Here is a 20,655-nt window from a genome sequence, read left to right as displayed (position 1 = left end):
GATACCCTAGAATTTCAATCAATGTAGTGGCTAGCTAGTTCCACAAACACCAACGATACTGTCTTTCCACTTCTGCCACCATGGCCTCTACATCAAAATGCCACACCCGATAACTCCTCTTTTTTATATCTGCAAACGCACGATCCATATCCGCCCCAACATCCTCACTCATCCACTCATACGTCCATCCCACCTCGCGACTACTCCTCACCAACCACTGCGACCGCTCATACCTAACCCTCGAATACGCCCTCACCGCTGCCTCCAACGCCCCATTCACCTCCGTCCCGCGATCCACATCCTCCCTTGCCCTCTTAATAGCCGTAACCAGCGCCAATGCATCCTCCACCCCCATCCCCGCCCCGGCCCCATGATGCGGCGACGACGCATGCGCCGCATCCCCTACCAAAGCTACCCTCCCTCCCGCATACCGCGGCACCGGAATATCAAGAGTATCAAACACAGCCCACTTATCCAGCTCCTCAGGCAGCAGATCAATCACGGCGCGCACAAACGTGCCCCATTCCTTGAATGCCCCCACGACTTCACTCTTCCTCGCTGGCGCGGTCATCCCGGCGTGCGACCAGTCATTCCGGTCTTGCACGAACGCAACGACATTCATGAGCTGCTGCTTCGCGACGGGGAAGTGAAGCACGTGTGCGCGCGGTCCGCAGTGCATGTGTTGGCGGAGAGCGCGGTGGCGGCCTAGTTTTTTGATTGCCGTGGCCATGGGGACCAGGCCCCGGAAGGCGAATTGGTGGGTGTATTGTGGTTTGCTCTGGGGGTAGAGGTGGGTGCGAATGAGGGATTTGATGCCGTCGCAAGCGAGGACTGATCGCTTATTAGCATCTTGTCTTAAAGATACTTACAAATATGGATGAAGATACACTTACCAAGATCACACTCCACCCTACCCCCATCACTAAACCCCAATTGAATCCTCCCGGAAGGAAGATACTCATACCCCTCCACCCGCTTGCTATACTCTACTACTCCATCAGGCATGAGTCTCATCACTTCATCCAGGAACTGGCCCCGATGGCAACCTTCAAATCCCCTTGGGCCGGCATACAACTTGTAGACTTTTCCGGAGACATGCACACCCTTACCACCAACGTCATCTTTATCTTCATCTCTTCTATCAGATTCATCATTAACTCTATCACTACCCACCCCCCTAACATCCACACTACCTCCCCCCTCTGAACCCCCCTTCGACATCGTCCCCGAACAATCACCCTCCGTATACGTCCTAAACCCATCCACAAATCGCATACAATAATCTGGATCCTCTGGTTCCCCGTTAAGTGTCGCTACGCGGGCCACACACTCCGCGATGCGGGCGTCCATGAGCGCCATGCATTTCCGCGCGCAGGTCGTGAAGCCGATTCCGGCGCCGAGTTCGTGCGCAGTGGGGGATTGTTCGTAGATTTTTATGCTGAGGGTCGTGCTTTTTCCGCCTTCGTTGGTAGATTGAGGGTCTTTGGTCGTGTTGGGGATGGGGATGTTGAGGAGGCCTAGGGCCAGGACGGTCCCGATTAGGCCGGAGCCGATTATGGCGATTTCTATGTTAATGGGGCTGGTATTGGTGGACATGGTGGTTTGATTGTGGTGGTGTCTATTGTTGGTTTGGTTGTATGGGGTTAGTTATTGTCTACTAACTAGCTAGCTAGATAATTCCTGTGCATTGTTGATAGTATCTAACAGTAGATAGGAGCAAGTGATGCTCGGCTGGGTTAAGCATCCCGCTCATCCTGGTCCTAGATAAAACCAGTGTAATAACAAGATAACTTGGTGGTGACAAAATATGTAAGTACCCCAGGAACTACCCACACCATGAAACTGCTGAACTGGACCAGGACCAGCATCTTAGCCTTTTTGTACTACGTGACACAGTCCGCAGTCCCGTCTTCCGTGCATTGCACAAGAACTAGAACACAATCCAGGATCTCTTTCCCGGAGAAAGGAATATCTTGCTGGTAGGGATAATTTTTAGTGTATCGTAGTCGGGTTTCGAATGCCTCCATCCCCTTGGTTTAGGAGTGCTGTGTATTTTCTTCTGCTGGTTATGGTTGTGGTACACATCTGCAGTGAAGTTCTGAACCGAAGCGCGAAGATTCTCCGCGAGTCGGTAGGGCGGGAAATATATTCCGGATCAACGTAGTCTACGAACATCACTAGGAAGTGGTGTTATGCATTGATGAGTGATTTGATTTCCACATGAAACCTGTTTCACCATGATCCATGTCTGTCACACCTGTTCCTTTCCTTGTCAGTGTTGCACAAATGCACTCCTGAAGAGTATCATTGTGTTATTGTGTTGTGTGTTGTGCTTTGTTGGTCCGGGACGGGCGGCGGATCGATAAACCAAGGGTGGACGGGCGGAAAGACGGGAAGATGAAACGGCGTTTAGATTCCTGCAAAATGCTTAGTTGAGATCTGGGTAGGTATTGTTTGGGGGTTTAATTCTCCGGAAGTCGCCGCTGGAAGGGAGGTAGTTACACTGTGTGTTTTGGATGTGGTAGATGGTTATACGTGTGTTGGGGGAATGAAGGCGGGAGTTTGGTTGACGGGTCGGGGATTTCTAACTATTGTTAGAGTAGGACTGATGGAATAGGACAGGTCATACAGATGCGCAGTGCAGGGCAGAGCTTGGAGTAGGGGGTGAACCGTGCTTCTGCTGCTGGAATTCCGATTTACGGAGTTTAGGGGAGCATGGAAGTGGGAATGGTGGGGGTTGAGGTGCATGTTGCATGTTGCAGGTGGAGTGTGAGGTGTCATATTTGGTATGGACAGTTTAATTGTACTTCACAGAGGATGGGAGATGGTAGTTGAGAAGAGGCAGCGATGGATGTTGGACGAAGGAGGCAGCGGCGATGGATGTGGGAGTGAGATATTTCACACTATTGAAGGGTTATCTTCAATAGAGTTGTTATCTACGACTAACTTCAACTACTACATTCAATAACCAGTCATATCTATATCGTTATCATCGATTATCTTGAAAGGATACTGTCTGTCTACCCAACATACTCCACCCACTCCCTCCACCGCTCATCCTCCCTCAACCCCTCCATCTCCCATCCATCCAAACACAGCAATACCTCAATCCCCGTCTCTTGACGAGTGTCCTCATCTCCAACACTACCATACCAATCCCCAGCTGGTCCTATATAGCAACCGCCCGGCAACACTCCACCTCCCGGGCGACGGACACCCTCGCACCGTCCCAGTGCACCCCCCAACCCCAAGCGATCATAGTCCACGTGAGCTATACTGGAACAACTCAAGTCCGTAGCCGGCTGAAACGCACCGCCGCTGTAGGCAATCTTGCTCTTATCTGGCTGCCGAGCCAGAAACGTAGCGTAGTCGCGCACCGCATCCAGCGTACGTAGCTCGGCAACTTGATCCCGAAGCTTCGTAGCCAGCGTAGCCAGCGGCAGGGAGGTGATCTCGCCCAGCGGCAGACGGAGGGTGGCGGTGCGGATCATGTGTCCCATGTAGGCTGGGGTGAGGTGCAAAGTACGGCGAAGGTCCATGGCGCGGGAGATTTTGGAGACAGAAGTAGCAGAGAGGGGGGTAGGGGAGTGGTGGAGACGAGTGAGTGTTAGTCGTTGCCAGATGAATGCCGTGAGGGCATCGTTCGGAGTGATCTTCCCAGGGGTGTGTGACGGGGAGGCCGAGGCCTTGGCGTAGATCGCCTCGACGGCCCGTCTGGACAAGTGAAAATAAGCCCATTGGAAGGTGGGGAACAACGCTGTCAGGTTAGGGGGGATCTTCGGGATGAACGAAGGGAGGTACTCGCAGTAGTCGTAGCGGAGGGGCTGGCTGTCATCCAGCAGAGGAATCAGATTCCGGCGGTCCAGATTGCCCTCGGTGACCTCGGCCTTTGGAATCGGCTCGCCCCGCGTGAGACGGGCCAGTAGCGAGGCGATTTGGAAGATGCCACTGGCGTCGATGATGTTATGCTGCGCGGCTACGGTGAGCAGGAATCCTCCATTCAGGACGTTGGCTTGAATCTCTAGCACGGGGGCGGGTTCAGTGTCAGGGTAGGGGTTGGGGAAGACCGGGTGGGGAGGGGAGAAGTGGGTGCTGGGCATTTGATTGAAGGGGAAGTGCGCCGTTCGCAGTGAGTTATAGCTGGGGATTTGGGGATCGCAGCGATGGTCGACATAGCGGATGATGGGGGATTTGCGAACTGGATAAGGAACAACTTGGTAGGCACCGGATGAGGTGGGGGAGGCACCCGTGTTGATGACCTGGCCAGCCAGAATGGGGAACAGGGTTAGCAACCGCTGCACGGCGGGTTCCAGGTCAATGGTGGGAGTGGTGGTATGGGAGGCGAGCTGGAAACAGAGGATGGCGTGAGTGTAAGACTGAAGGAGGGGCAATTGGCCCAGAATGTCTTGAGTGTGAGCCATTTGTCAGTCGAGATGAGGGTGACTGCTAGATTGATTGCTCTTGATGACGGTGTTGATGGGGTTGATGTAAAAACCCGGCTGTCAGTGGTGGATCGCCATCGCGACCACGCTTGTATAAATAATGCATAAAACACCAGGAATAAGAGAACTCACTGGTCACTGGCAAGTTTCACGAACCGTCAACCAGTTTCACAGTCAGATGGCCGGTGCCAGGCAGTTTGGTTCTGAATTCCATCCAGCATGGCAGCTGTAGGGACGGTCAACCCACATGCACAACAGAGCGATCCATTGCACAGTGCGCATTGTCCCTTTCTTCTCTGTACTCTTACCCCTTCTGGTATCATTATTCCTCGTCTAATTGCCCTCAGTGACATGGTGGCATTTTCCGCTGAAGGATCCACCATTTTGGCGCCAGTATCGGCCCGTCCGAATTATCAAAAAGCAAGCATCAATAGTGGCTCCATTTTGCAGGCGATCCTCAGCTGGTGATCCACGGACTGATCGATCTCGGCCCGATTTGGCTGTTTTCCTTCCTCAATTACCCATTTGCAGTAATCCTGGCTCCGTCTGGAATTAGTTGCCAGCCAGTTGGGACCAAATTGCAGGAGTGGTTCAATTGCAATGCAGCCAGCAGTGGATGGGATCCACGGGGGGAAGAGAAAAGGAGACGCCACCAGCCCTGAATTGGTCACTAAACCCACAAACTTTGCAGGTTCTCTCAGCTTCCACCATCCACAACGCTAAAATCCACAGAAATTTAGCAGAAATTTAATATAATGCTCATTAATGCCAGACGACTCATCCGCTCGGATCTCGATTCTGTACATACGCCAATCAGGAGGGTGCCTTCCGACCGGCTGGCCCGAGCGGATCCGACTTTCTCTGATCTATCGGTGCGGATCCTGCCACTAGCGATGAACCAAAGCTCATCCCGACAGAACTTTCGCCTCCACTTATTGACAAAATCACCACGTATCCTGTCCTTATTTTCCGTGTGTCGCACAACTCGCTATTTTCTATTTTCTTCACGTCGGACGGTCCCTCACAACTTCCTGATGAACTGCAGCTGCCAGTCTGACACACGAATCACTGTGTGGTTTTCTACTGCCTCCGGTGTGGTGGACAGCAGGTTGGCTAGTATTCTCCTGCTTTCTTCCTGCATCTTCTCTACTACTCGGTCCTTCCCTGCAATCAGCATCTCTCCTGCACAACCGGTGGGTCTGGCCCTGAACAATGGGCCCGGTACTTCTGCAGCTCGTGTGCAGTGGTCCCTGTGGCTGGCTGATTACCCATCCAGAAGCCTCGTAGTCGGAGATCACCTTGGAGAGGTCTGTTCCCACCGATATCATGATGTCGGTGGCTCCATTTTTTTTTATCGTGGATCCCCCGGGAAATAGGATGATTCTTCACTTCCCAAACTAGCAAGACAATTACTCGTAGAGACAATAGTTTGGGGAACAGCAAGATCTGCTGCCAACTTCTGTCGTCCACTTCCTGTCACCCGGCGAGAAGCTGCTGTGCCTTGCTCACCCGGTAGGAACCCGTCCAACTGACAACCAGACCGGATGTCAGGGTCTGTCTGCCTGCTTTCTTGGTTGGCTTATTGTTGGATGCGAGTTGCTTGCTGCACTGCAGGTCGCTGCAGCTGCAGGCCTGGCACTTAGTATCACACGATCGTACAGTAGATCCCCTCCATGGCGGGCCTCTGACCGTGCCTATGAGCTTAATAGACAAAAGCAAAGCAAGCCACGGTGGTTCCATTGCTGCATGTCCTGTCCACTGGGTCTTCTGCCGCTTGCTAATCGCTCGTCTCCATTTCCCTCCCCTCTCAGCACGCTATCGCGGGTCGATCCTCCTCGTTGGATCTTATCACGGCGGCGCCTGTTCATCACATAAGCTGCTGCTGCTGCTGTTGCTCCTGGGTTGCTGCTCTGAGTTTTTACTGGTTTGTTGCCGCTGCAACCTCGTTTTCCTACAGGCTATAAGTGCTCGGCAACACTTCCACCCCAGCCCCCATCTCTCTGCGAGCTGAGAGTTTCCTGTCTGTTTGTCTCCTTCACCTTCAACCATCACCGCTAGGATGGTCTCGACTCCTACTATCTCCCGCCAGCGACCGGGATCCGCTTGTGAAGAATGTCGCCGTCGCAAGGTTCGCTGTGACCGACGACGACCCCAATGTCAGGTCTGCTTCGAGACAGGCATCGAGTGCAAAATCAATACTACGAGGTTACCCCGGGGTCCCCGCAAGGGACAACTACGGACTCTCCGCACACGAATTGGTACGTAGTTGCTTAGAACTTAACAATTCTGAGGAGACTAATTGTCTCAGCCGCTCTGGAACGATGTCTGGCCGACCAGCACCCCGAAATCAACCACCAGATGGCCAGTCTCTTTGACGGCACGGTCATTGACTGTGACAGTGAAGAAGATCCGCTGCGAGACCTGCCACCGCTGCCCGATCCGCTCTCAGGCACGATGCCCGATCAGTCTAGCGACGACCGTCGGACTGGGACGCGATCTCCGCGATCGCCCGAATCTCCGAACCGGCCTTCCAGCCTCGTGTCTGACTTGATGCGAGCCGATCTGTACGCTTCTCTTTAATGATTTGCAAGCTGCCACTAACTGGTGCAGGGACCAACTTTACTTTGACCGGGTGCACCCCTTTGCCCCCATTCTGCAACGCTGGCGCTACCATACGTGGGCGAAGCAGCCCAAGAAGACGGAAGCACAAACCTGCCTTCAGTATGCCATGTGGACGCTGGCGGCCAGTATGTCGGCTCAGTTTCAGTCTCTCCGCGACCGGTTGTATGCAGAGACGCGGCGGATGCTCGACTCCCTGGATCTCCAAGGCCCTCCTACGGATACGGCGCCAGGGATCGAGCCAGCGCAGGCGTGGATCCTCGTCTGCATCTACGAGTACATGCAGCAATCGCCGCTGCAGGCATGGATGAGTACAGGACGATGCTGCCGGTTAGTCCTGGGAATGCGACTGTACGAGCTGGACGACCCGAATAGTCCGGTGACGATGGCACGCGAGCACGAGACGGTGTTGGTGGACTGGATTGGACTGGAGGAGCAGCGCCGGACGTTCTGGATGGCCTACAGTCTTGATCGTTTTATCAGTTTTCACAACGGGTTGCCGTTCACCTTGGATGAGCAGCTGGTGAGTCTGTCCCTTCTATCATTGATTCAAGCAGAGCTAATAATAGTAGATCACCACACGCCTCCCTTGCCCGGAAGAAGACTTTCAAGCTGGGCAGCCCACCCTGACGGCCTACCTGTCCGATGTCATGGCCCCTTCACCCCCTACCTCCCCCATTCCCTCTGCAACTAACACGATACCCTCGCCTTCTCTCTTCGCCCGTCCTCATGCCTCTCACTCTCAAATTCTTCTCCCTCACCCTCCTCCACCCACTCCAACTACCACTCCAACCCTCGGCCTCCCAGATCCCCTCTCCTCCTTTACCGAACTCATCCTCATCGCCACCATCGTCGGCCGCGCTCTCACCCACCGCCAAACGTTGGCCGTCGAGCAGATTCACCCGCCCAACTTTACTCATATCCCCTCTGATAACTTCTGGACGCGTCATAACTATCTACACGAACTACTTACCTACCGCATTGCCACCCTATCCAGCTACCCGCATGTTGATCCCATGCTGATGTTCGCCCGCATCGTGGCCCAAAGCATGGTCCTATTCCTGCAGAGCGTACTCGAGAGCATTACCTGGAAATCCGGGGATCACTTGCTGGGGATTATCGAGTTTGAGCGGGTGTGTGTTCTGGCTGCACATGAAGTGGTGGGGTTGGTGAAGATGCAGGGTCAGCTGGGGTATTTCAAGGTAATTCCTCTTGCCTCCTCTAGTTGTGAATTAAAAGACTAATGGTCTTAGGTGCATCCCCTAACGCCGATCCCTCTCATGATGTGCACCGAGTTCTTTTCGTCGCACGGCTACCTCGATCCATCGTTTGAAGTGATGATGCATGGACTGGTCGAGAGCTTGCATGATCTGGATAGGGTGAAGAATCCAGTGCAGAGTCCGCCGTTGTCGGTTCAATAACAATCGTTCATTTCTTTTTTTGATCTGTTTCACTTTGGTTTTGTCGTTCTTTTGATCATGGGGTTATGGTATGGTATGGTAGCGTTTGGTGTAGTCCACTGGTCGGACTAGGATAAGCGGGGAGTATTTTGGTTTTCATTCCTTGGATATCTGTTTGTGGATACTGGGTTTTTCAAAGCAGTTGCGATATGTCGTCTGCGAGACTTGGCAGAAAGGTTAATACTATACCATTTGCTGATGGTATATGAACTCAATTTGGGGTATCATCCGTGCTGGTTCATGGCGGGGAAGCAGAAGAGGAGAAGGAAGAAGATTTTTTCTCAACTAACAAGGAGAAGTCAAATAGAAAGATAATATAATTCAACAACTATCCCTTTATTGAAACCAGTTTCACCTAACCCCTATTCCACACCGTGTCCTAAAACCCCGTAGTCATAATCATCATCGCCAACAATGAAATGATGGAAACTCCGTCCCTCAATAACTCCGTGCCTTACACCCAATCCAATCCACTACCCAGACTATATCCCCCCGACCGCTCATTAAACAAAAGCCCCGTCGCGTTGCTCGTACAACCGGCCGGATCATCCTAGTATCCTATCCCCTTGATACCAACCGTACTCTTCTATCCGTTTCCCCAATGTTATTAGTTAATATTCTATGGTACGGTTCTGCTTACCCGAAGAGATATCCCGCGCAACTAACTCCGGCCGGCGTTGGCCAAGACAATCATAGAAAAAAGCAACGCTTCTGTCATATCCAACGATATACGAGAGATGTCTTAAACTGCCCATTCCAGGACAGGTAATTGGTTGTTGTGTATCAAACTAGCAAATGCTAACTTAGCTTGATTACGAGTACGAATGCTTAGGTGGCATCTCTATTTCCCAAACAAACACAAACACCCAACCGAATTAACGGGTTAACGGATAACGGATCGACTCGTGAAGTAAAGCAAACTGTTGACCGAAGAATCCTCAAAACGAGGCTATCAATCAGTGATCACCATGCCCGCCAATACTCCAGCCCAACAACCCCAACATACCCTCCTCACCCACATCCAAAACCCCACCACAAACAATATCCTTCTCTTCGGATGCCAATCCCCAACCTTCACTCCCTCCCAATTTCATCTCCTCCGACGAACCATCCACTCCCATCCGGAGAATCACTGGGTGCTTGATGCTTTCGCCTCTTTACCGTCTTATATCCGCTATGCGGAATCATACCTCCCCTTCCTCCGGGACAGACTTCCTCATGCGGAGGAGCAACTTCGCGAGCTGAGGCGATGGGTGCTGAGTACCGATGTGCCGGTGAAGGAGGAGTGGTTCCCGTTGCCGTATGTGTTGCATGCGCCGTTGTTGATGGTCGGGCATTTGGTGCAGTTTGGGGAGTATATACGCCTTCGGCGGAAGGAAGGACATGGGGAAGGGGTAGGGGATGAAGGGGAGAAGGTTGGGGTGGAAATTGTGGGCTTTTGTATTGGGTTTCTGAGCGCTGCTGTGGCGGCCGCCGCGGGAGGGCTGGATGGGCTGAAGGTTTGGGGCGCTGTTGGGATAAGGTTGGCGATGTTGCTCGGGGCGATGGGGGATGCGATGGAGTGGGAGAGGAGGTTTACGTCTGTGACGGTGACGGGGAGTGAGATGGAGGTGAAGGGGGTGTTGGAGGAGTTTCCTGAGGTATGTTTTCACTGATTTATGGTGATATGCCTGGGATACGCTAATAGTGTTGACAGACATACATCACCGTGCACTATGACTCGAACCGCAGCACCATCATGACCCCCCGAAGCAGCCTCTCCCCCCTACTCCAAGCCCTCCACTCCGCCGGGTTCTCAGCATCCCACATCGACTTCAACGGCCGCTACCACTGGACCGGACACAGTGATACCCTCGACGCCCTCTACGCTCTCTGCGACGCCCATACCACCCTTCAGCTCCCGGACGCATCGCATCTCCGCTATCAGACATGGACAAACATAACCGGCAAGCCTATACACTCAGGACCCCTCCACCGCCTCGTCCTTCAATCCGTCCTCTCCCGGCCTTGCATGTGGTATCAGACATTCTCATCCATATACTCCTCCCATCTACAATACACCAATGCGATCGTAATTGAATTTGGCCACGAACGATGCATTCCCCCGTCCTTCCTACGCAGTTTACGCGACCGTATCATCCACTTCGACGACCTACAGCTAGATTTCTTCCCACGCATCGTTTCACCACTCCAGCCGCCTCGCATCTACGATGAAGACATCGCAATGATCGGAATGGCAGTTCGCGTCGCCGGCGCAGACGACCTAGACGAGTTCTGGCAGCTGCTCTGCGCCGGTAAATCCCAGCACAGGGAACTCCCTCCGGAACGATACAAGGACTACGAGACGCCGTGGCGGCCAGATGCTACTACTCGGCCCTGGATGGGAAACTTCATCGCCGACATCGACGCCTTCGATCACAAGTTCTTCAAAAAGGTACCCCGCGAGGTCATGGCGCAGGATCCGCAGCAAAGGTTACTCCTGCAGGTGGCGTATCAGGCGCTGGAACAAGCTGGGTACTTTTCCCATAATAGCAAAACCACCTCCACGAAAGATATAGGCTGCTACGTCTCCTGCTGTACAGTTGACTACGAACATAACGTGAACTGCCACCCAGCCAGCGCCTATGCCGCCACAGGTCTCCTGCGCAGCTTCATCGCCGGCAAATTGAGTCACTACTTCGGCTGGCGCGGACCAGCACTCTGCATCGATACAGCGTGCTCCGGATCGACAGTCGCATTGCACCACGCGTGTCGGGCCATCCTGAACGGTGATTGCAAGGCCGCGTTGGTCGGCGGCGTCAATTGCATCACTAGTCCGCTAGGATTCGATAACCTCAACGGCGCGTCGTTCCTCAGTCCTACGGGCCCCTGCAAACCCTTCGACGCCAAGGCGGACGGGTATTGCCGCGGCGAAGGGGTCGCGGCAATCTTCATTAAGAGGATGAGAGATGCGCTTAGAGATGGGGATCATATTTTGGGGACTATTGCCGGCACTGCAGTCGAGCAGAATGATAATTGTACGCCTGTCGTGGTGCCCCATGCAGGGTCGTTGGCGGGCTTGTTCAGGAAGGTTATGAGACGTGCGAGAATTCATCCAGGGCATGTGTCAGTCGTGGAGGCGCATGGCACGGGTACGCAGGCGGGAGATCCGGCGGAATATGCCAGTGTAAGCGAGGTTATGGGGGGTGTACAAGGGAGGGGGAAGCTTTCGTTAGGGTCGGTGAAGGGGTTAGTTGGACATACGGAGGGGGTATCGGGGATGGTGGCGCTGGTTAAGGTGCTGCTGATGATTCATGAGAGGAGGATTCCGCCGCAGCCCGGGTTTGAGACGTTGAATCCAAACATTAAGGCCGATGAGAAGATTGTAATTCCGACGGAATCGAAGAGTTGGGAGGCGGAGTATCGCGTCGCGTTAATTAATAATTATGGGGCTTGTGGGTCGAATGCCTCTGTTGTGGTTACGCAGGGTCCTATGGAGAGAGGACAGGATGGCGCTGTTCATGGACGGGGTCTCTCACTGCCGTTTAGGCTGTGTGGGCTGGATGAGAATAGGATCCGTGATTATGCCCGACGACTCCGACAGTTTCTGCAGGAAAAAGCGCTTTCTTCACGGCATGCTTCCTCACTGGCGAACATCTCCTTCAGCGCCTGTCGCCAGTCGAATCCGACGTTGGACTGCCAGGTTGTCTTCAGCTGCTCTTCGATAGACGACCTGGAGGTACAACTAGCATCTGTAGCCGACGGGAGGGACACACATTTCATGCGACTGAAAAAGCAAGTGTCCCCCATCGTGCTTTGCTTCGGAGGCCAAGTATCTACCTTTGTGGGATTAGACCGCACCGTTTACGAAACCATTCGCGTGTTTCGCGACCATCTCGACAATTGTGACCGTCTCCTCAGGAGGTCTGACTATCCTAGTCTCTATCCCGGTATCTTCGAGCGCATCCCAGTTACAAACCATGTCAAGCTGCAAACTCAGCTCTTCTCGCTACAGTACGCATGCGCGCGCTCTTGGATGGACTGCGGCGTGCCTGTTTCCGCTGTTGTCGGCCACAGCTTCGGCGAGCTAACAGCCATGTGCGTGTCTGGAGTACTGTCTCTCGAAGATGCATTGACATTGATCGTCCGCCGTGCTCGTCTGATCCGAGACAAATGGGGCACAGATCCCGGCGGGATGATCGCGGTTGAAGGCGAACGGGTGGAGATCGACGGACTTCTAACAGAGTCTGCGAAGACCACACCCACCGACGTAGACCCAGCAGCGATAGCTTGCTTCAATGGCCCTCGTAGCTTCACTTTAGCTGGCCCGATAGTGGCCATAAATGTAGTCCAGCAGACTCTCACGACGCACCATACATTCAATCGCCTGAGATGGAAGCGACTAGATGTCACCAATGCCTTCCATAGCACCTTGGTAGAGCCGCTGATGTCTGATCTGCACAACATAACGCAGGACTTGACGCTCAGCGAGCCGAACATCCACCTAGAACCGGCGGCAGAGCATCCAGTATCCCGTCTGCCACCTAAAAGTATAGTAGCTGACCATCTACGCCAGTCTGTGTATTTCAGCCATGCTGTTCAGCGTCTGGTCGCAAAATATCCCTCCTGTATCTGGCTAGAAGCGGGCTCCGGATCAACAATAACGCTGATGGTTAGTCGCGCATTAGAGGCTTCCAGCGTGAATCATAAATTCCAAGGTGTCAATATCACAGGGCAGAACGGTATCCGCGACTTGACGGACGTCACGATGGCGCTTTGGAAAGAGGGCGTGCCCACCATATACTGGGCGCACCACTTCACGCAGACTCCAGATTACGGGATTGTATTACTTCCACCGTATCAGTTCGAGAAGAGTCGTCATTGGATGGATAATAAGCCGTTGCCGATTGTCAGTCATCAGAAAACTCCTACGCCGAGTGATGAGGAACTTGAGTTCCTCGGCTACCAAGACAAGGACGAGCTCATCTCCAGGTTTCGCGTCAACACTGCCCACCCCAAGTACAGAGAAGCACTATCTGGTCATGTTGGCGCGCAGACGGCTCCGCTTGCTCCTGCGTCGCATATGTTGGACAATGTTGTAGAGGCACTGCGGAGCCTGCCAGAAGGAAAAGACAAGATACCGCAGGTGCGGAATGTAACAAGCGATGCACCGCTGGGGCTTGACAGCCGAGATGTCTACATCTTGCTGCATGCGAAAATTGAAGAAAAGACCATCTGGGATGTGAAGTATATTAGCGAAGATAGCCAGAAAGGTCCTCGCTCTCAATTGGAGCATTGCGTCGCCCAGATCAAAATGTTTGACCCTGACGACGCCGAGCTTTCTGCTGAGTTTGCTCGCTACGGTCGCCTGATAAATCATCGACACTGTCAGGAGCTCCTCAACGATCCAAACGTAGATGACGTGCTGCAAGGGCGTAATATTTACCGATACTTTTCCGAAGTCGTCGAATATTCTGAGAAATTTCGCGGAGTGACAAAGCTAGTAGGCAAAGGGAACGAATCAGCCGGGCGGGTTGTCAAGAAATATTCTGCCGAGACTTGGGCCGACACGTTCCTTTGTGACTCCTTCAGCCAAGTTGGTGGGTTTTGGGTGAACTGCATGACGGACCGGTTGCCATCGGATATCTACATCGCCAGTGGGATGGAACAGTGGATGCGCACACCAATATACGCCGACCCAGAAACACCTCGACCGGAAGTATGGGATGTCTTGGCGACACATGAGCGGTCGGATGGGTTTTATACCAGCGATATATTCGTCTTCGATCCAAAGAGTGGCCGGTTAGTCGAAATATTCATCGGTATGAAGTACTCCCGTGTGCCCAAGGCGATGTTCTGCAAAACCCTTTCCAAGTTGTACTCGGGCGAATCCCAGGCCAAATCCATTATACCTGAAATTACTTCGGCATTGGCTGTGGCTGGTAAGGATCAGGCACCATCAGCAGATAGAAAACAAAACCATAAGAATGCGGACCTGCCTGCACGCATCAAGTCGGTGGTGGCTGAATTTTGCGCCGTAGACCCCAGAGAAATCTGCGACGACAATAACATAGCAGATGCAGGCGTGGATTCCTTGATGGCAATGGAATTGGCGCGGGAGTTGGAGGAAGCCTTCAACTGCACCCTGTCGGCAACGGATTTGATGGAGGCAGAGACATTCCGTGAGCTTGTCTGTGCAGTACAGAAAGCGATGGGATCAGACAAAAATAACCAAGAAAGCCTTGACAGCAGCACTACATCCAACAATGGTGGCCAAGATACTGATTCTGTCGATGCGCCTTCCGAATCAAATACCAGGGCCAGCACGGACACTCCAGAACTGCATTTGCCGGAAGACCTTGTTCTGAAGGCGTTTGGTGAGACCAAAGCCTTGACCGATCATTTTCTGTCAGAGAATCACTGCAGTGGGCGCGTCCACAGCTTCAACCCTCTACAAATGCAGCTCTGCGTCACCCTCACACTAGAGGCGTTCGAGGCTCTAGGCTCATATATACGCACCGCACAGCCAGGCGAGCGTCTAGACCGCATTTGGCATGATCCCCAGCATCAAGAATTGGTCGATTACCTGTACCGACGGTTAGAAGAAGCCCGTCTCGTGGACATGGAAGGGACGGTCGCGATCCGTACAGGGGTTGCAGGGACCTACAAGCCCAGTGCCACCATTCTGGAAGAGATTAATCGCACCTATTCTGAATTCGCAGGAGCTAGCAAGCTTGCCTTCTACACAGGCAGCAAGTTGGCTTCTGTCCTGCGTGGTGACCAGGACGGCCTGCAACTCATCTTCGGAACCAAAGAGGGACAAGAACTTGTTTCTTGGATGTATGGTGATGAGTCGCACAATGTCACCGGGTACAAGCAAATGTTGGATTTTATCCAGCGTCTGGCAAGCAAACTTGACGGAAAGTCAGGGGAACCACTGAGGATCCTTGAAATGGGTGCCGGTACTGGTGGTGGTACCAAGTGGCTGCTTCCTGGACTTGCTAAACTTGGGATCGCTGTTGAGTATACATTTAGCGATATTTCACCTGCCTTCCTGGCTCAAGCCCGTCGGCGGTTCAAGGATTACTCATTTGTAAAATACAGAGTGCACGACATCGAAAAGGCACCAGCTGATGATCTTGTCGGGACCCAGCACATCATTATCGCGAGCAATGCTGTGCATGCGACATCGAACCTTCAAGTTTCGACGCGTCATATGCGAGATGCATTACGGCCTGATGGAGTAGTCATGATGCTGGAGATGACTCAGCCTCAGTTTGCTATCGACATAGTGTTTGGACTTTTTCGCGGCTGGTGGGTGTTCAATGACGGGCGCACTCATGCTATTACCAGCGAGCTGCGCTGGGAGACAGATTTGCATGCGGTTGGGTACGGTCATGTCGACTGGACAGATGGTTATTCACCAGAAGTAAGCGTTCAACGCGTCATTTTCGCTACATGCACAGGAAAACAGAGCGCACGTCTGCCTCTGGGCCCAAAACCAGAAAGCATAGATCTTCTTGCGGGAGTTGACTCTGCAGCTCGTAGAAGAACTGCTGATGGATATATTTGGCGTGCTATTGAAGGTTTCACCGCGCCTATACCGGCTGGAAAGAGTAATCCAGGTTCTATAGGCGTGCTTGTCACTGGCTCCACAGGAAGCCTGGGTGGTCATCTCGTTGCACACTTAGCTCGGATGAAGGAAGTTGGACGCGTTTTCTGTATCAACAGAAGGGGTGCGGAGCAACCGATGGAGCGGCAAAGACGAGCTCTGACTGAGCGTGGTATAATTCTAACCGCGGAAGAATTGGACAAAGTCGAAGCTTTCTCATTGGAAGACGGGGAGGCACTCCTAGCTCTTTCAAGTGAACAGTATGACACACTGAAGAGTAATGTCACGCATATTATCCACAACGCTTGGCCCATGAACGGAGCGATGAGCGTAGCGGCCTTCGAGTCCCAGTTTCGGATGATGAGAAGCTTGGTTGATCTAGCTTCCGAAATATCTTCTGTTCGTTCGGCTAACGATCGCATTGGGTTTCAATTTATATCATCAATCGGAACAGTTGGCCACCGACCGTTATTGACCGGCGAGGCAACCGTGATAGAAGAGCACGGCACGATCGACTGGGCACTGACAAACGGCTACGCGGAAGCCAAGTTTGTCTGCGAGCAAATCCTTCATCGGACATTGTGTCAACACCCTGACCGAATCAACGCAATCGTAGTAAGACCCGGACAAATAGCAGGCTCGTCCACGAGTGGATACTGGAATGCTGCGGAGCACTTTCCGGCTCTGTTAAAATCCGCCCAAACACTCAAGATCCTCCCTTCGTTGGACGGAGTGCTGTCCTGGACACCGGTGGATGTCGTAGCGGCCACCTTATCGGACCTCCTCTTTACAGAGAATCCCCATCCAGTTTATCATATCGATAATGCGGCCCGTCAGTCGTGGTCTGAGATGATAATGTTCCTCGCGCCAGAGTTGAACATTCCACCGGACAACATTATTCCATTTCCCGAATGGCTTCAGCGAGTCAAAGCATTCCCCGGAAGCCGTGAAGACAATCCGGCCAGTGTGATGGCGGATTGGTTGAGAGACAACTTTGAGCGCATGTCGTGCGGGGGACTGTTGCTGGATACTTCGCGTGCACGCGAAAGGTCACCTTCCCTACGGGCACTGGGCCCGGTGGGTGAGGAGGTGGTGCGTCGGTATATTCAAAAATGGAGGCAAACTGGTTTTCTGCATTCATAGAGTGTATGAGATTTAGAGGCTTGCGTCTGTCACAAATGAATCCCATATCGCGTTGTTGTTGTGGTGGGCTCCTGTTATACCCTCCGCCTCCGCTCTAGGAAAGGCTTCACATCATGATCGGTAGGCTTCTGGCCTCTTTGAGAACTATTGCCTGAGGCTGGAGAGTTATTTGTCGGGCCGAACAATCTGCCCAAGGCTTCGTGAGTCTTCCGGTTCATCTTAGCACTGATTTTTTAGTTACGCAATATTGCATTGGCCAGAGCGCGCAAGTCTCTCGCTGGAATCACCCCTATACATAAAGAACACGAGAGGTCCATCTGGGGCATGTAACAAAGCAATAACGCGTGTTTATCTCACTACTTCAACTGGAACCATCAGCACTGTTATCTTGGCTCCCTGGGGTTAGTCTACAAATATTGTTGAACGCCCTGGCAGCGAGACTGAAAGATCAACAAACCTGATAGTATCGAGGACCACCTTCGGTGTGTCTTGAGCCCAAATCACATTCCTACATAGTCCCTCCACGAGTATAGGATCATACTGACAGTTCATGAGTCAAAAGCTGTTGGCAACTGTGTCGACTGGCTGATGCATCGCAGGCGGCAGATATCTACATCTTTGGAACTTCTGTTTCGCTTCAAGCCAAAGTACAGGACAACAAATCTTGGTTGGGTGGAGTTAAGTCGGGATTGGTGATGGACGTTATGTTCATTACGGATGACATGGGGTTTCTTCAGTTGGAATGGGTCTCCGTTCCAGACTCATTTCATCTCAGCTCCCAAGTGCCCCCTGGAAGAAGAAAAAAAAAGCAAATATATATGTTTGAAATAAATGAGATAGGACAGAAAAGGCGGGGTGAAAGGGGGATAAGGAAAAGAAAAGTTCCTCCACATTGATTGTCTAAGGCGTGTTAATTCACTGACTGCCAACTTAAATTCCTGCAGCGAACAAGTCTCTTCTCTCCGTCGTCACTCCCCGCGTTCCGCTTTTGCGATCTCTTCCAACGCCGTCCGTATCATCTCCTGCGTACTTTCTCTAGGGAACTCCAGCTGCGCTGCCTTCAATCCGTCTTTCCAAAGGCGCCATTTTTCCATGTTAAAGCGCCGACGCGGAGGTGGGTCATCATCATCCCCATATACCCGTTCGATTTGGCAATTCTCCCACACACGCTGGCCCGCATGGATATACCAGATACATGCAGTGCGCACAGCCTCTTCTATCAGCGGCCCTCTCTCGAATGCCGATCGGCATGAGTAAAGGGCGTACAGAGATACGTCCATGGGATGGACCAGATGATCCGCCTTCGCGGTAATCTGCGCCATAAACGCGTTCCGATTTTCCCACTCCTGAAGTTTGCTTGGAGGATACTCCTGTTGGGGATCCTCATCGACCTGCTGGGCATATTCTAACAGAATTAGGTGATAAGATCGTTTAAGGAGAATAGACGCGTCATACCAGGTTTGAATCGGAAGCCATACATATCAGCCAAGTATAGTTCGAGGTATGGAAGCTCAGTCCATAGTTTCAGGTCGATCGCCGTGGGCGCCAAACCAGTAGCAGGATCGGTGAGGTCAATACGTTGGAGCTCAGCAATGAAGTCGACAAGCTTCTGTCGCTGGGATACTGAAACTATATTCGCAAGTTCCACGACTGTGAACATTGCATTCCATGTGTGGTTGCCATCGATGCTAGCCGGGGATTCGGATTCCGGTCTATCCCGATGTAGAACCTCGCGCGCCCGCAGAAGACGTTGGACTGCCTCAGCGGGAGAGACATCAGTGTTTTGGACCAGTTCATTGATAACCTGGTATTCCGGGAGTGCAAGGAGCTCTTCACCGAAGGATTCCATGATGAGGGGTTGTTCTGGGTCTCAAGAAAAACCAGAAGCGGTTTGGGTGAGTGCTTTAAATGAAGGGCGTGGGGGCTGACTGAAAAGCGGTCAGCACTAATGATAGACTGACCAACACTATTCCCAACACGCCACCTTCGCTCTTGCGTAGGAGAGGCCGAATTCACCTACTGTGTTGGTAACAAAGATTCCCATTTGAGACGGCCCCCACTTTGCTAAGGATCAGATCCCCGCCTCTGACGGATGAATCTCATTGGAAAGGGTCCTGATGTGCGGCGGGAGGTGCCGTTGGCCCGTATGTTACAGCCTCAACGATGATCCAGCCCCCACTCTGTAGTAGATCCAGATGCAACGTTACGCGAAGGTACGCATCTAATTTTAGTCTAGCTGGTAGCAGTCCGATACCTTTTGGCCCCCTCATGGCCCCTATAGGGACCTCAACGTGGGTGACAGAGGGTGCTCAGTGTATGACCACTGAGACAATTGTTTGGGGCCAAAGAGCCTCTGAGGCCTGAACCTCCTTAGCATGTACAGTATATGGCACAATGCAAACGATGAAGCAGGATATAAAGCTGTTCCTTTCCACCATCGTTCTTGTTCTATTTCGCCATCAACTCAGTCACTCACTCAAACAATTCTCTCGTACTCGAATCCCCAGTCACTCCTTTTCAAGCAAAATCCCGAAGTAAACACATTCATTTCAACCCATACGTCATCTTTTTGACGATAACTCAAGATGTTGTTCAGCTTCAAGCCCACTATCCTCCTAGCCCTGGCCCTCACCGCGGTTGCCAGCCCTATCGCCAACCCGACGGCCGACGAGACCAACACGCTGGTCGCCCGCGCCCAGATGAAAGATGTCAACTGTAACGGAAAGAAATTCGCCAAGCAGGACATTTACAACGCAATCCAGCAGGCTAGAAAGGTTCAAACGGCCAAAGACAACCACGAAACAGGCTATGCAAAATACCCGGAGGAGAATTTCAACTTTGAGGGACTCTTTAAAGTCAGCACCACTCTGTATGAGTATCCTTTGGTCGCAGGGGGAGTTTACAGCGGCAGTAAGTGAACTTGTTCATGTTTTTCCTTCCAGTTTATGTCTACTGGGGCCGGATTGAAGAGGTGCATGTAGGCTAATGAGCTTGAAATTGCGACAGAGCTGGGCGTCAATCCAGACAAATACCGCGTTGTCATGAACGAGAAGTACGGTTATGTTGGGTCATTGTATCACATTACGGGTAACTCTTTCAAAAAGTGCGATAATATTGAGACCAGTCCTACCACCACCACCACTACTACTACTAAGACTACTACCACTGCTACTGCTAAGGCGACTACCAAGGCTAGTAGTGGTAAGTCGGGTCACAAGTCTGGTAGCAACTCTCACAAGAAGGGTGGTAAGAACTAGAGTCAGCCTGTATGACTGCCTACGAAGGCAAGATGTTCCGACAGTGGATTGGCCGCGGAAATAGTGTTGGCATTGCGCATGGCGGGAAGGGCGCACCCATCACTTCTGGGGTGGGAATGGTGATGGAGCTTAGCTCGTCTTGA

The 20,655-nt window shown here is 52.4% G+C and overlaps 5 protein-coding genes across 5 annotated transcripts; 3 read left to right on the top strand and 2 right to left on the bottom strand.

The window, feature by feature from the left end:
* Window positions 1-34: 34 nt before the first annotated feature.
* Window positions 35-4,421, bottom strand: BDQ94DRAFT_185927 (FAD/NAD(P)-binding domain-containing protein; the record flags this gene model as incomplete). The annotated part of the gene is made up of 3 exons (XM_026775009.1): window positions 35-831; window positions 894-1,579; window positions 3,034-4,421. 3 exons carry the CDS (start codon window positions 4,419-4,421, stop codon window positions 35-37), a joined length of 2,871 nt encoding a protein of 956 aa, XP_026628931.1.
* A 2,080-nt stretch (window positions 4,422-6,501) lies between these two features.
* On the top strand, window positions 6,502-8,482 carry BDQ94DRAFT_158079 (fungal specific transcription factor domain-containing protein; the record flags this gene model as incomplete). Its single annotated transcript, XM_026768873.1, has 5 exons — window positions 6,502-6,700; window positions 6,751-7,006; window positions 7,053-7,584; window positions 7,634-8,263; window positions 8,315-8,482. 5 exons carry the CDS (start codon window positions 6,502-6,504, stop codon window positions 8,480-8,482), a joined length of 1,785 nt encoding a protein of 594 aa, XP_026628930.1.
* Window positions 8,483-9,489: 1,007 nt separating this feature from the next.
* Window positions 9,490-17,255, top strand: BDQ94DRAFT_168228 (uncharacterized protein; the record flags this gene model as incomplete). Its single annotated transcript, XM_026770997.1, has 2 exons — window positions 9,490-10,161; window positions 10,218-17,255. The coding sequence occupies 2 exons, from the start codon at window positions 9,490-9,492 to the stop codon at window positions 17,253-17,255; spliced, it is 7,710 nt and encodes a 2,569-aa protein (XP_026628929.1).
* Window positions 17,256-18,188: 933 nt separating this feature from the next.
* Window positions 18,189-19,329, bottom strand: BDQ94DRAFT_139400 (DUF3632 domain-containing protein). The gene is made up of 2 exons (XM_026765423.1): window positions 18,711-19,329; window positions 18,189-18,660 (listed from the first exon to the last, which is right to left on the bottom strand). The coding sequence occupies exons 1-2, from the start codon at window positions 19,102-19,104 to the stop codon at window positions 18,224-18,226; spliced, it is 831 nt and encodes a 276-aa protein (XP_026628928.1). The 5' UTR covers window positions 19,105-19,329; the 3' UTR covers window positions 18,189-18,223.
* A 511-nt stretch (window positions 19,330-19,840) lies between these two features.
* On the top strand, window positions 19,841-20,655 carry BDQ94DRAFT_158076 (Ribonuclease/ribotoxin; the record flags this gene model as incomplete). Its single annotated transcript, XM_026768872.1, has 3 exons — window positions 19,841-20,165; window positions 20,262-20,456; window positions 20,540-20,655. 3 exons carry the CDS (start codon window positions 19,841-19,843, stop codon window positions 20,653-20,655), a joined length of 636 nt encoding a protein of 211 aa, XP_026628927.1.

Source organism: Aspergillus welwitschiae (genome assembly GCF_003344945.1).
Source record: "Aspergillus welwitschiae strain CBS 139.54b unplaced genomic scaffold BDQ94scaffold_8, whole genome shotgun sequence".
Taxonomy (NCBI): Eukaryota; Fungi; Ascomycota; class Eurotiomycetes; order Eurotiales; family Aspergillaceae; genus Aspergillus; species Aspergillus welwitschiae.
The sequence above is the reverse complement of the archived record's forward strand: the minus strand, read 5'-3'. Positions and strand labels throughout refer to the sequence as shown.